The 15737-nt window shown below is 45.6% G+C and overlaps 1 protein-coding gene across 8 annotated transcripts in view; it reads left to right on the plus strand.

Annotated features, from left to right (window-relative positions):
- Positions 1 to 15737, plus strand: part of cdk6 (cyclin dependent kinase 6) — a 378044-nt gene that overhangs the window by 140115 nt on the left and 222192 nt on the right. For all 8 annotated transcript variants that reach the window (XM_068008695.1, XM_068008668.1, XM_068008687.1 and 5 more), the window contains one exon: positions 15372 to 15539. In XM_068008695.1, coding sequence (XP_067864796.1) covers positions 15372 to 15539 — 168 coding nt within the window. The remainder of the gene's footprint in view (positions 1 to 15371; positions 15540 to 15737) is intronic.

Raw genomic sequence — 15737 nt, forward strand, 5'->3', positions numbered from 1 at the left:
CCGAAGGGCCTGTTTCAGTGCTGTATCTCTAATCTAATCTACCCTTTCATAATTTTTCATAATTAGGTCATCCATCAGCTATCTCTTGAGAAAAGAACTTTAGCCTGTTCAATCTTTCTTGATGGGTATAATCTCTAAGTTCTGGTCAATCTTTTTTTTTGCACCTTCTTTAGTTCCTCCAAATCTTTTTTAAAATATGGAGACCAAAACTGTAGACAGTCCCATGTGATCTCTCCCAAAAAACAGATTAAAACTCAGGCCAATTTAAGAAAAAAAATCTGAGAAATTTCTCTCTGTCCCACCCAAGTGAGCAAACAAACTGAGAAATTAGTTGAAGTGAAAAGCAATGGGAACATAGGAGCAGGAGTAGGATATTCAACCCATCTAGCCTACCCTGCCATTCAATATGATTAAGGCTGATCATCCACTTCAATGTCTTTTCCCCACACTATCCCATTTGTATTTAGAAATCTGCCTATCTCTGCTCTAAACGTACTGAATGACTGAGCATCCACAGCTCTCTGGGGTAGAGAATTCCAAAGATTCAAAACCCTCTGAGTCAAGAAATTTCTCCTCATTTCTGTCTTAAATGGCTTCCCCTTATTTTGAAATTGTGTCCCCTAGTTCTAGACTCCCCAACCAGGGGAAACATCTTAGCTGCATCTACCCTGTCTATCCCTTTAAGTGTTTTGTAGATTTCAATGAGATCACCTCTCATTCTTCGAAACTCTAGAGAATACAGGCCCAGTTTCCCCAATCTCTCCATACAACAGTCCTGCCATCCCGGGAACAAGTCTGGTGAATCTTCGTTGCACTCCCTCTATGGCAATAATATCCTTCCTAAGGCAAGAGGACCAAAACTGCACACAGTACTCCAATTGCAGTCTAATCAAGGTTCTATACAATTGAAGCAAGACTTCACTACTCCTATACTCAAATCCTCTTGTGAAAAAGGCTAACATACCATTAGCCTTCCTAATTGCTTGCTGCACCTGCATGTTATCTTTCAGCAATTTATTGATAAGGACACCCAGGTCCCTTCGTACATCTTGCTAATCTCTTACCATTTAAGCAAAATAGAAACAAGACCAAGATGGTTATCTGACACAAAGGAAGTGTAATAACTGAAAGTAAAATAAAAACTATGCAATAATGTTACATGAAATAGGTTAACTACAACATTAAAGAAGTAGCGAAAGGAATTTCAGATGATCATATAAAACATTTGTAGCTTAGTATCCCACAGTGTAATTTCAGGATCAAAGCATATTCCCTCCCTGAAAATTAGAATGGGAGGCCATAAATGTTCAGTAGTTCATTCATTTTATAGCTAAATGTTTGTGCATTAATTTTGTTTATGTTGTAATCATTTTTGCATAACTGGATTTCTGTTTGTTTCATAATCAGTAATTTTTTTTAGTAAAGTTAATGCTTGGCCAATTCTAGTGACATAAAGCAGAAAAGTGAAACCCATAGACAGCTATACCAATTCCACTTGTAATAATTTCTATCAATAAGTCAAGAACTGATTGTGTTTATTGGCTTTATCATTTTTATTATTCAGTGTATATTCGTCACAAAACTGCTGACCAGTGCAGTGAAATGTACCGTTAAGTTCCTAAATGAGCAATATCAGCAAGCATTCCAGGGGGGAAAAAAACATATTCTATGCTCTTATAATAAAAGCAAAATACTGCAGATGCTAGAAATCTGAAATAAAAACAAGAAATGCTGGAATTGCTCAGCAGGTCTGGCAGCATCTGTGGAAAGAGAAGCAGAGTTAACGTTTCGGGTCAGTGACCCTTCTTCGGAACCGAAGTTCCGAAGAAGGGTCACTGACCCGAAACGTTAACTCTGCTTCTCTTTCCACAGATGCTGCCAGACCTGCTGAGCGATTCCAGCATTTCTTGTTTTTATATTCTATGCTCTTGTCTTGCATGGATGATATTGTTTGTTTGGTTTAGTAAGTTAATGGGTTGTGGAGTTCATAGTCATTGGCCGGAATTTTACTGTTAAGAATCGGGTCCCGTTGGGGTCGTGCGGAGGGAAAAATGGTGCGCGAAGATGTCGGGCAGGGTCCCTGGCGTCATTACGCGCTGACACAATTTAACCAGCGTGGGAAGTCGGGCGCGATCGAGTTTGCGCTCGCCGACGGACTAACATCAATTGAGAAGTACTTAAGGTAATTCAGAATCCAGTTGACAGAGATTTTACGCTACGTATCTGATTTTACGGCCGTTAATTGGGTCGTGGGGCGTGTCGGGAACCCGACATGTTCAAAAGGGCGGCAGGCATTGATTCATGAGGGAGTTGGAGGTAAAAATGAATTTATTGAACTTTATTCATGCTGATGTTATTTGTGTGCCCTAACAAGGGGTGTAACTTGCAGGTTGTGCAGAAGGTTTAATCTGAATGTTATGCACTGCTGATAGGGACCCATGTAATATTAGGTATTGCCTGAAGGAAGTACCTGAAGTGAGCCAGTCACAAAAGCTGGAAGCTATTACCTGTGGTCAAAGCATTTGTTCTGCTGTTCAACAATGGGAATTGTTCACTCTGGAGGTGGATCATCAGATGAGGAGTTGTGTGATTCAATGAGTGACAGAAGTACAAATGGTCAGGGGAACGTACAGCCAGCTGCACCAGTGCATCCTCATGCTGTTGGAGTAGTAGTTTGCAGAGTCGCCCAGCGACCAAATGTCAGGACACGTACCTACCCAGTAGTAAGGGCATACCGAACGCGTCTGAACTACCTGCAGCTGTCAGAACGCCAGTGCGGAAGAAGACTGTGGCTGTCATGGGAGACTGTCGCATCTCTTTGTGAGATGTTGGCAGTTGATGTTGCATCAAACTGTCTCGGTGACCATCCAATGCCAGTCGCTCTAAAGGTCACAGTAGCTCTTAACTTCTATGCGTCTGGCTCCTTCCAAGCCTCAGCTGCAGACTTGTGTGGTGTCTCACAATCAGCAGCGCACCATTGCATAAAGGTTGTGACTGATGCATTGTTTCAACGTGCTGAACATTTCATCATGTTCAAGATGGACAACACCAGTCAGGCTGAGAGAGCCAGAGGCTTCAGAATTATATCCGGCTTCCCAATGGTACAGGGCGTGATGGACTGTACTCATGTGGCCCTTAGAGCACCAACTGCACAGTCGGGGGCATTCATGAACCGCAAGGGATTCCATTCAATGAACGTTTAGCTCCTCTGTGATCATCGGAAGCGAATCATGCAGGTGTGAGCACGTTACCCTGGTAGTTGTCATGATTCTTTCATTCTCCACAACTCACAGGTGCCTGCAATTTTCAGTGCTCCCCACAGAATGGACGGATGGATACTTGGCGACAGGGGTTATCCTCTGAAGACATGGCTCATGACACCAGTGAGGAACCCAAGGGGTGAGGCGGAGGAACGATACAACGGGAGCCATGTGGCCACCACAGTGACAATCGAGCAAGCTATATAGGTGTATAGTGTATATTAGGTGTATATTTAGGTGTCTTGACTGCTCTGGTGGAGCACTGCAGTACGCACCGTCGAGGGTTTCCAGAATCATTGTCGTCTGCTGTGCCTTGCATAACCTGGCAATTGAACATGGAGATGCCCTAGAGGATGATCAATGTCAGCGCGATGTGTCATCAGATGATGACGACGTTTCTGATGAGGAAGATAGGCATCAGTCTAATGATGATCGTGGAGAGGAAGCTGAATGTAACTTGGCTCTAACTGCTAGAGAACCATGGGAATCTCTAATAGGTACATGTTTCAGTTGAAATGATATAAATCTTCACACATTTCAATCTGCTTTATGACGTTAATCATTGTGAGGATCTGACTGTGCAAAATCTCTAACCTTTAGGGGGTGAGACAAAGCGAATAACCAATCCATCACATCATAAGGGACGCGACCCAAGTGTGTGGCCTCACATTTGAGACAACTTGAGTTGACTAACTATGTAATATCTGACTTCAGGAATGACATGTCCAATGATAAAATCTCCAATTTAATCAAACACTATTGTTTTACAAATCAAATAAATGTACTTCAAGTCACCCAGTGCACCAGTAGTGAAATTAAAGTGTTTTCTTAATCCGTTTACGCGTGCTAATTCGTGTGCATGATCCCTCACCACTAGACTTACCAGAGGCAGGTGGCTGATCTTGTTGCCGCCCTGCTTTTGATGACTTGGGCGGACGTCTTCTGCATGCTCGCGGCCGTGAGGACCCTGGCATCTCAGGGTTCTCATGACAACTATCATGAGCACCCTCGATCAGCCCGGGATTCAGCAGTTCACATGTCCCTGGCGAAAGGAGCAAGGAGCTGCAGGATGCATCAGAAGCGCAATGAGAGGAGCTCCCATATGCGATCTGCTGCCCTGTGCCCTCGTGAGGTTCTGGTGGTCCTCAATGGTGGCATCAGAGCGCTGAGTGTCCTCAACCTGGCGCAGTCACATCAGATTATGCTCTCTGATGCTCTGGTCCAGGGAGGCCACAGTCGTTCTGAGGTCCCGAATTGCATGAAGAACTGGTCCCTCCACTGCAGCCGCCAGTCTATCAACGGAGGAAGCCAGATGTTCAAATGCCTGTGAGTTTGCTGAACTCATACACTGGATGGATGTCTCCAGAGTATGAGTCATAGCGCGCAACGGCTCAGGCAACTCCGCCAGATTTCCATGGACCGCATTCTGCACCTGCAACATCGCCCGAGGAAAGGATGATCTCAGAGGCACGTCATCAGCTTGCGGCTCTGCACTGGCCTGGCATCCCACTCTCCTCCAAGTGTGTGATGCATCAGCTGATTCTGCCTCTGGTGTCTGGCCCGGCATCTGTGCTGTGCTCACACCAGTATGTGACATTGATTCCCCAGACACCGTCATCCCAACCAAAGTGTCAGTATCTTCTGTGGTACTTGGTGCGTCGCGATGATGTGACGGTGCACCCTCTGAGGCTCCCTCCTCTACCTCAGAGGTGGATGGTCGGGCAATGGAAATGCTTCCTTGTACATGCTGGGTTTCACCTGTTGGGAAAAGCATTGTGATCAGTTTCATCATCAATCCAGAGTTAATCACAAGTTTGTGCCTCCAGCATTGTTACATCTGGGTGATGTTACAATTGAGGGAAACATTCAGTGCATTTGACATTCACCAAATCATTGGCACAGTAGCGCAGTCTCACCACTCGCCCCCCCCCCCCCCCGCGCCCCATAATGAAGTGTTACACCACATTCTGGAACACTCACTCTCATGGCCAGGTACACCAGCCTCGCCATCTGCCACGGCACGTCCTCCTTCCTCCCCTGCTATAGTTAAGGCATCCTCCTCCATCCTGGTGAGGAATGCCTGGGTGGCTACACCACCACCAATACGTGACCTCTCCCGGGCATTGTGTGCCCTCTTTTCCTGAATAAACAAAGATACTTATTTTATACATAGTCTGGCATATGAGGCTGTCACCCAAAGGGTTGGTGTTGCATTTCACTGCGGTGACAGTGTTGGGCACAACTTTAACACCACAGCATCAGCGTTCATCTCAGACTTGCCCAGCATGCGTCCCATTTCAAGGCAGCAGCCAGGCATTGATCATACAGGGTTTCCACATTGCATCATGGGTACACAAAAAACCTCCCTTGGCACATAACCGATTAGATGAATGAGGAATGCCCCTTACCCGAGCAGAATGAAGCAGGTCATTGAGGCGCTTGCGGCACTGCATCCATGTACGCCTCACAACGCCTCGGCTGCTGATCTCCTCTGCAACCTCCAGCCAGGCCCTCTTGGTCACTTCGGAGGGTCTCCTTCTCCCATCTGAGCTGAACAGAATGTCTCTCCTCTCCTCAACGGCCTGGAGGAGGACCTGCAGTGAATCATCAGAAAATCGGGGGGCAACGCGATTGCTTCTGCCCTCCATCACCTCTAACAGCAATATTTTTGTCTCCCAGTCTTTCTTGGTTTCAATGAATGGAGCCTTTGAAATCTCCAGACCTTAACACAGTTGTATCTTCCTTACATCAAATGGGGAACTCAGTGCTCTGTTTCAAATCCTTTATGTAGGGCTTACAATCAGCCTTCCGCGTATGTGGCCCCGACCCCAATGATGCTGAATTCCCGCCCGTGTGCGCCATTTCTTTTCAGAGTTACGCCGCGGGCCCGCTGATTAGCTGATGCCGGCGGCCAGGCGACGCGGAATGGGATCGGGGACCTGATCTGCTTCGGGCGGATCGGCCCTGGGGCCACCGGTAAGCGAAAAATTCCGGCCGTTATATTTGCATTAATTACATTTTAAAGAAGTGTGAATAATGGGTTTGCTTCTCTAAGAAAAGCCTTTAAAAATTGTTGGTTACAAAATATTGCATGGAGTGTATAACTTAATCTTTGCTTCCCAGATTTTTAATTGTGGTTTATATAGTTAAAATTGTCTTTTATAACTTTGATTTATATATCTATATATATTTTATATACATACATATATTGCATATAATAGTTAAATGCTAAAATATTAGCTAATCAAAAAAGTCAATTCATAAAGTTAAAAACAAACACATCCCTCAATTTCAAAGTAAATATATTTTAAATAAACATAAGCTTTTCCCTGCTTCCCTCCCCTAGCCACTGTAAATAAAACTCAAATAGCAGCATTAGCAGCGTGCATCCGGGTCAAGATAAGTTTGATCAGAACTAAGAAGAAGGCTCCCATTCTTTGAGCCGTTTCCGTGTTAGCTTAGGTCTATTATCTGTGTTCTTACAACATTTGATTTTCATTCCCCACTCAAAGGTTAGGTAGAAGAAAAGCCTTTATGGCAGCTGTGGTTCTTTCACTGAATGAGATGAGTGATTTATAGTATTAGATTGACAGTAGATTGTGTAGCCCTGAATTAAGCAAGGCTGGGTCCTTCTATAATTTACCCAAAACGTTAAAATGTGACCGCAGTTAAAACAACAACAATTTACATTTGTAAAGCACTCGTCATGTTCATAAAAAAAACATTCACTCTGCTTTGTAGGCCAGTGGATAATTAATGGACACCAAGCAGGAGAAAATGAGAGAGGTATTTGGAAGGGAGAAAGCATGATAAGAAGGAAGGTTGTCTGGGGCACAGGGGAGCCAATGTAGCCTAACCAGGACTGTGTCAATGGTGAAAGTGAGAACACAAACCAGAACCTTTTTGACTGGCTTTTAGTTTGTGGAAGGTGGAATGGCCCAGGAAAGAAATACTTGCATTCCTAACCGTGATTAGAAACCGTACACCTGAAGTACACTGCCCCTGTCTAACATTAGTGAAGAAGGGAAACCAGTAAAATCTGACCTACTGACTTATGTTGGGGTACGATACTTCTCCAAGTCTTCATTTGTGAGCCTTGACACAGTGCCCGGATGGTATTTAGGATTGGGAATTTTTCTGTTCTCTTTGCCTCAGTACCTGCGGCACAGTGGTGCAGTGGTTAGCACCGCAGCCTCACAGCTCCAGCGACCCGGGTTCAATTGTGGGTACTGCCAGTGTGGAGTTTGCAAGTTCTCCCTGTGTCTGCGTGGGTTTCCTCCAGGTGCTCCGATTTCCTCCCACATGCCAAAGACTTGCAGGTTGATAAGTAAATTGGCCATTATAAATTGCCACTAGTATAAGTAGGTGGTAAGGAAATATAGGGACAGGTGGGGATGTGGTAGGAATATGGAATTAGTGTAGGATTAGTATAAATGGGTGGTTGATGGTCGGTACAGACTCGGTGGGCCAAGGGCCTGTTTCAGTGCTGTATCTCTAAACTAAACTAAACTAAACTAAACCTGGAGACTCAGGATAACTGTCACCCTTTTTCACTGTCTATTTTTAGTTTTGCACAAAGTGTAAGGGTAGATTTTATAAATTCAGACTTTTTTTACAAGTTTAGGAATGCCTTAGATAGTCCCTTAAATACAGCTGGCCACTCCCATAAGTTGTCCGAACATCTTGCATTCAGGAGGGTGCCAATACTGCCCAATATCTTACTATATGGTGGCATAACTCAGGGTTGTAATAATAGGATTCCCTTGTGACCTGAACTGGATATTGTGGGGTGGATCTTCAAGCCCGCTCAGGGCGGGAATGGCTGCGAGTGTGATTTGAATATTTCGTTCTCAGAGGTTGGCAGAGGGTCCCACCACCTCCAGAACATGCTATTTTTAAAGTGCAGTCAGCAGGGAGGGAACAGGTTGGGTGCTTGTGTCCAATTAATTGCCTGTTGATCTCATTAAAGAGCTCATTAACAGGCTAGTCAGTTTTAAAGGCTCAGAACGGGGAAGATGCCATGTGGGAAATATGACAAGGTTGTGAAGCTGCGAACAGTGCGCAGGGCCTTGGGGTCCATGGGAAGGCCTGATTTAAAATAAAGCAGAGGCAGCATATAAAGCTCAGCTGCTTCAGAGGTGCTTCAGTGTGGATATTGCTACAGCTGGAAGAGTTGAATTTCTCAGTAGTGAGTGGCAGGAAATCAGAGAGGGGCACGAGGCCATTGGTATCACTGTGGCATCTGGGGTTGGCAGGGGAAGGTGTGGTCAACGTACAAAGCCCAGCTGAGGGAGATCAGATGGGAACAAGCTACTCTGACGTTGGACAGAGCAGCCAAGATGAGCTGTGTCAGATGCAGCCTCCTGGAAAGCAGGAGGCCAGAGTAGCACAGTGTGCGGCTGCAAAGGGAGGAAGGCGCTACCCCAAGACATTGAGTGCACAGGCCAAGAGTCAGCTACCTGCAAATGACAGTGTGCCAGTGCCATAGGAGGCTGTGCCTATCCAGGTAGATAGTCTTGGTCCTGTGTGCTCTGATCTACAGTGACCTGAGCAATGGCAGTTCCCTACCTGCAATCATCAAGGTCTCTGTCGCCATGAACTTCTATGCAACCGGTCGTTCCAGTGATCATCTGTAGAGCTGATCTCACAGTCGGCATCTCATTAGGCTATCAGGCAGGTTACAAATGCCCTTTTCAGGAGGGCAGGGACTACACCCCTTTGACACAGATGGGCCTGCGCTGGCTCAGAGGGCATTGGGTTCAGATTCCATCACTGGATTCCCACAGGCGCAGGGCATCATCACTTGTGCCCATGTGGTTGTCAAGGCACCTAGCAACAGGCCAGTGAGATCCACCAACAGGAAGGGCTTCCACTGCCTCAACGTCGAACTAGTCTGCAGCCACACCAAGAGCTTCCTCTCTGTATGCACTCGCTATCTTGGTACCTACCATGACTCCTTCATCCACCGTCAGTCCAAGCTGCTTTGGTCCTTCACTCCATCCCTCCAAGGAGACAAGGGAAATCTCTCCAAAAGATGGATACTGACCCCTCTCTGGGAACCCCAGACAGAAGGATCACACTCAACAGAGAGGTGCCCCTGCTGCAAGACGAGGTGGCGTCCTCCTGCCACCCTCTGGGAAGTCTCCCTCATGGCCTCCAGCATTAGATCCAGGTGGGCATCAATGAAGCGAGGATCTGCCCTGCTCCTTGAGTCAGGCCTATAGCTCCCTGTGACATCTTACTTCCCTCTGGTGCTGTAGAAGACAGATCTCTCCCTCAGAACAATCAGCAGCCTCAGTGATGGCTGCCATGGAAGTATGCATGAGCTTCATACTTGATCTGACCCACTCCCATTTTCAATCCCACTGGCTCTAAGTGACAGGAAACTTGTCTCCATACCAATTGAGGGCTTTCCCACTTGAAAATTGCAATCTGACTTAGCTTCTCAGAGGATGCAGATTTCAGACCAAAAACCAGATCCAGTTCCTGTTTCCCTACTTCCATTTTGAAAATCTGGCCCTGTGTGTTCAGTAAGTGCTTGCACCATGCACCTTTCCAATCTTTCGGAGGGCAGAGTGAAACACTTTAATGAGGCTGGATTTGAATCAGGAGCACCAGGTTTGTGTTACACCTGATCTTGTACTCCTGCCCATAAGTGGGATATAGTAATTTATTAGTCCTTTCTCGTTACAGAGATTAAGGCCTGTATATTTGCCGGGTGAGTTGTGGGGGTGGGGGTGGGAGGGGGTGTGGGTGGGGAGATGGGGAGGACAGAGTTTCAGAAAAGAAATCCATCTGGATTTTCCTGCATGTTGTGGAGCTTTAATCCCTCAATGTGCGTCTTTTGACCCTGATAGGTTCCCAGAGGTTAGCCTGATTGACTGGATTGGCGTCCAGTCAGGTGGGGAGCAGTCTAGAACAGCCTGCAGGACCAAACAAGTTGATCCCAGACCTGGGTTGGGAGGGGGCTGTCTGATGGGGCAGAGCTTGGAGGGTTGTAGGGAAGCTCTCCTGGTCCTCCTAAGCCACAAGCAGTGCTGTAAAAGGACTTGCCTTCCTCTCAAAGCTGTCCTCACCTCCCTCCAGCTGTCCAGTTTCCTGTAGTCTGGGAAATTCAGCTGCCCACAGTAAAACCTAAAAAGGAGGTTAAATCTAAGGCTGCCATCCTCATTAACATAATTAAAATGCCAACGCACCTCCTTGGAGTGGGTTGGCTGCCCACCCTGGTAAAACCCAGAAGTCAGCAGGTTGGAGCCAGCTTCCTGGCGCACTTGGGAATTTTCCCACTTTACCTCCCCCCAACTACACCCAATCCCAAGTGTTCACCCACGTTAAAATTCCCCACTAATAGTGCTGCCTGTATTTGCATGTTTCTCAAGGATCAATTCACTCAAAAAGGTGTTTTAACCTTTCAAACATTTTCTATTTTATTCATAACCATGTTTTTCTGTTTTTTGCTAATGATAGCTTTCATCTCTTATTAGGAATTGCAAATTCAGTTAATCATTGTTCTGTATTTTATTGACCAAAGTAAAGATACAAGAAGACTGCTGTTCAGTTACTGTGCTGATGGATAAGATGTCATGGAATTAATATTCACAACCTAACAGAAACTAGTTTTGGCTATTCTACAAAGAAGAAATAGACCACCAAAATTGATCTACTTAACATTTTTCGATTTACTTTATTCAAGTAAACAGAATAGAAGACTTGTTGGATTTAATTTTGAGGTATTCTGCACTCTAAAGAATTAAAAGTGTTCCATTATAGTTTTTTTTAAAAGTGTGCCACCTGAAAATGCAGTACTGTTAAAAATGGCACCTATGGACCTGAACAGCTTCAATTAAAAACACTTTCCAAAAACACATTAACTCTGAAAAATTATTGAAATTAATATGTAAAATGATTTGGTTTCCTGTTCAAGCAGTTAAGTGATTTTTATTTTTTGTAATATTGTGAATTCAATATTATGTTGCACTAAATCACTATAGTTTTGCAACAAGAAGGCTGTAACGTATTCTGATGAGCAATTGTGCTCCAAAGTTCTCTTATTTTGTACCGTTGATATCGCAATTGCAAACTGCCTGGTGACTTTTGTAGTTCAGTCATTCCAATGTAATACTGACCATTTAAAAAGCAAGTTAATGAAAACAATAGTATGCACATATTAGAAAATCAGTAAAAGTCAGCCAGCGCTTAAAGTATTCTGACACAGCCCCAAAAACTGTTACTCAAACATAGCTTATGACATATGAAAACAAAAGTGCTGAAGTGTAAAGAAGCATAGAAAGACTTGCATTTATAGAGCACCTTTCACGACCACAGGAAGTTCCAAAGCACTTTACAGGAATGAATTTCTTTTGGTGTGTAATCATTGTTGTAATGTGGGAAACGCAGCAGCCAATTTACACACAGCAAATTCCCACAAATAGCAAGGTGATAATGATTTGATAATCTGTTTTTATGAAGTTGATTGAGGGATAAATATTGACCAGGAGAGCAGAGATAACACCTCTGCTCTTCTTCAAAATAGTGCCATAGGCTCTTTTACATTGATCTGAGGGCAGACGGGGCCTCGGTTTAATGTCTCATCTAAAAGATGGAGGAACAGGAGTAGGCCATTCAGCCCTTAGAGCCTGTTCCACCCATCTAATTACATCATGGATAGTCTGTATCTTAACATCCATCTACCTGTCCTGGTTCCATAACCCTTAATACCCCTCAGGGTAGTGTCCTAGGTCCAACCATCTTCAGCTGCTTCATCAATGACCCTCCCTCCATCATAAGGTCAGAAGTGGGGAGGCTTGCTGATAATTATACAATGTTCAGTACCATTCACAACTTCTCAGATACTGAAGCAGTCCATGTCTGCATGCAGCAAGACGAGGATCACATTTAGGCTTGGGCTGATAAGTGGCAAGTAACATTCATGGCACACAAGTGTCAGGCAATGACCATCCCCAACAAGAGAGAATCTAACCATCTCCCCTTCACATTCAACGGTATTACCATTGTTGAATCCCCTACCATCAACATTCTGGGGGTTACCATTGACCAGAAACCTAATTGGACCAGTCCTATAAGTACTGTGGCCACAAGAGCAGGTCAGTGGCTGGAATTCTGCAGCAAGTAACTCACCTCTGACTCCCCAAAGCATGCCCGCCATATACAAGGATACTCCACACTTCCCTGGAAGCATGCAGCTCCAGCGACACCCAAGAAGCTCAACACCGTCCAGAACAAAGCAGCCTGCTTGATCAGCGCTCCATCCACCATCTTAATTCTTCACTCCATCTACCTCCGGTGTACAGTGGTAGCAGTGTGTACCATCTACAATAGGCACTTCAGCAACTGGCCAAGGCTCCTTCGACAACACCTTCCAAACTGCAGCCTGTACCACCTGCTCCTATTTCTTATGTTCTTATGTAGCTGTCTTCCAGCTTTGAGTGATTTCCGTACTGCGATCCCTAAATCTACTCCACCATAGTTCCTAGCTTCTCACTGTTCCGGCACTACCCTGATCTATCTTTCTTAGGGCCAAAGTGGACAGCTTCACATTTCCCCACATTGAACTCCATCTACCATAGTTTTGCCCACTCACTTAATGGGCTGATCTTATACTCCGTTAGAAGGCAGGCTTTTTGCGGGTGTTGGGGGCGGGGGGAGTGGGTGGCGCAGAGCATTGCGCAGAGTCGTCCGCCACAGAACCCGATGCCATAATGTCTGTTTCCGATTTTCTTGGAGGCAGCAAAGTTTTATGGTGGCACCTCCGCCGTGACGCGACAGGATCGTAATTTAAATCTGTTACATAGGGTTGGATTTTACCGCCACCACCGCACCCCCCCCCCCCCAACGACGTCTGGGGTCATGATGGGGGGGGGAGGGGCCCGAAAAATGGCTCCAGGAGAGGCCTGCCGTGGGCCTCGTGCTGGGAAGGCCCTGCCCCATATTGCCGCTCGGCGAAGGGACTGCCAATTATGTTAATTAATTTAAATGAACAAATTAATGACTTATCTGGTCCCATTGGCTGTCCCGCTCCGATATTGCAGTCGGTGGACAGCACTCCCACGCAGTCCGATCTCTGACCAGTGATGTAAGGTGGAACAATGGGGGGGAGGCAGGAACAGGTACGTTCCTCAGTGCAGGAGGGTGGGGAAGCAGGGTCGAACAATTTTCATTGGTCTAGGGGCTGCTGGGAAGGCGTAAAGATTGGTGAACTTTGGGGTGGGGAGGGGGAAGGTCAGGTGCACAAGGTAAGTATTTTGTGGGTTGGGGAAAGAGTGCAAAGAATGAAGTGTTTGGTCATTGTGGGGGTGGGAGAGGGGCTTGAAACTTTTCTTACATTTTTTTCAATAAAGTGAAAGTTTCTATTCCTTTAAAAATTTAAGTGAACTGTGAGGGCTGAAAGCCCTTCAAAATCGCGCCTGCACAGTGGCGCCAGACACCATTGCTGGGGACAGAGCGCCCGCCCCCTCCCCATCATCATGGGGAGGGGGGCGGTCCGCCCCGCCCCAGCCATGTAAATGAGCCGCTGCATTTAATATTGTGATGGCTCCGCAGAGTAAAGCTTGCTTATGCGGGTTGCCATCTTTGACTCTCAGTGGCGAGCTTGTAAAATGCAGCCCATACTGTTTTTCATGAATTTGTTTCTAATTCGCCTTGATCTTACCAGACGTTTGCAATCTTATGCATGACGTGTAGCACTCATGTCCCTTCACTTCCCTGACTTTGAAAAGCTGGCATCACCGAGGTGAGAGTCATCGGTGCCTGCAAAGGTTAGATTAATTATCCATTGTTATCTTGTGGAATTTATTTTCACATCGGACATTGCCGCTGAGCTCAATATATAGATGTGAATGAAGGAGGGACCTCTGCATGTGGATACTGTTGGGGAAAGGAGGGAACTCTGCAAGTGGATACTGTTGGGGGAAGGAGGGAACTCTGCAAATGAATACTGTTGTGGTGGAAGGAGGGATCTCTGCAAGTGGATACCGTTGTGGGGGAAGGAGGGATCTCTGTCAGTGGATACTGTTGTGGTGGAAGGAGGGAACTCTGCAAGTGGATACCGTTGTGGGGGAAGGAGGGATCTCTGTCAGTGGATACTGTTGTGGTGGAAGGAGGGATCTCTGTCAGTGGATACTGTTGTGGTGGAAGGAGGGATCTCTGCAAGTGGATACCGTTGTGGGGGAAGGAGGGATCTCTGCCTGTGGATACTGTGTTGGTGGAAGGAGAGATGTCTGCAAGTGGATACCGTTGTGGGGGAAGGAGGGATCTCTGCCTGTGGATACTGTGTTGGTGGAAGGAGGGATGTCTGCAAGTGGATACCGTTGTGGTGGAAGGAGGGATCTCTGCAAGTGGATACTGTTGTGGGGGAAGGAGGGATCTCTGCCTGTGGATACTGTGTTGGTGGAAGGAGGGATGTCTGCAAGTGGATACCGTTGTGGTGGAAGGAGGGATCTCTGCAAGTGGATACCGTTGTGGGGGAAGGAGGGAACTCTAATTCAACATCAGGAGACGCCGTTAACTGCGTCACAAATGCCACCCTCCACGTGATTGGGGGGAACTGCCGCCGTCATTGTGCTAAATGGTTGCCCACCGCGTAATCATGGCAGCACAGCCACTAACTTCACAGGTGGGACTACCGTGGCGGCGGGGTAATAAAATCCAGCCCAACGTATCACTGACCCTTTGCAACTTTCTGTTCACATCTACCCTATTTACTGTATTTACTGTTGTCAACAAACTTAGATATATGGCTCTCCATTCCTTATTCCAAGTAATTTATAAATATAGTGAAAAGCTGGAGCCTCAGAACAAGTCCCTGGGGGTCACCACCAGTCAATTTGAATGCATACCCAAATATGTCATAATTTAAGACCCAGGTATCTTCAATGGCTTTGATCACTTTGTAGTAGTGGTAGACTTAGAAATTAATGAAGGTGATGTAAGTACCAAAGATAAGATTTGTTTTTTACAGGGAGAAGGAGCAAAAATCAAAATATTAAACTCTACAATATTTGAAATTTTTAAAGCAAAAATAGAGCATTAATAGGAATTTTTTAAATATTTTGTACATTTTTTAATGTCCCATTTTCCTTTCCTTTTATATAGGATATGATGTTCCAGCTGATGCGTGGACTAGACTTCCTTCATTCACATCGTGTGGTTCATCGAGACTTGAAGCCCCAAAATATACTTGTAACCAGCCGTGGCCAAATCAAGCTGGCTGATTTTGGCTTGGCACGCATCTACAGTTTTCAGATGGCACTTACCTCAGTGGTAAGTTCCTTAATGATTTCTATGAGAATACATAACCTTGCAACCAATGGAAGCGAATTAACGTTTTATCTTACAGGTAGGTTTCAATTGGAAAACAGGTAGTGCTCCTTCTGATAGAAAAAACTGGCTGCCTTGCAATAGTTAGTAAAAGGAACTAAAGTGCAGAAAGTCCTTTTAAATTAATTAAATATTTTTTGT

Source organism: Heterodontus francisci, chromosome 2 (assembly GCF_036365525.1).
Source record: "Heterodontus francisci isolate sHetFra1 chromosome 2, sHetFra1.hap1, whole genome shotgun sequence".
NCBI classification, from domain to species: domain Eukaryota; kingdom Metazoa; phylum Chordata; class Chondrichthyes; order Heterodontiformes; family Heterodontidae; genus Heterodontus; species Heterodontus francisci.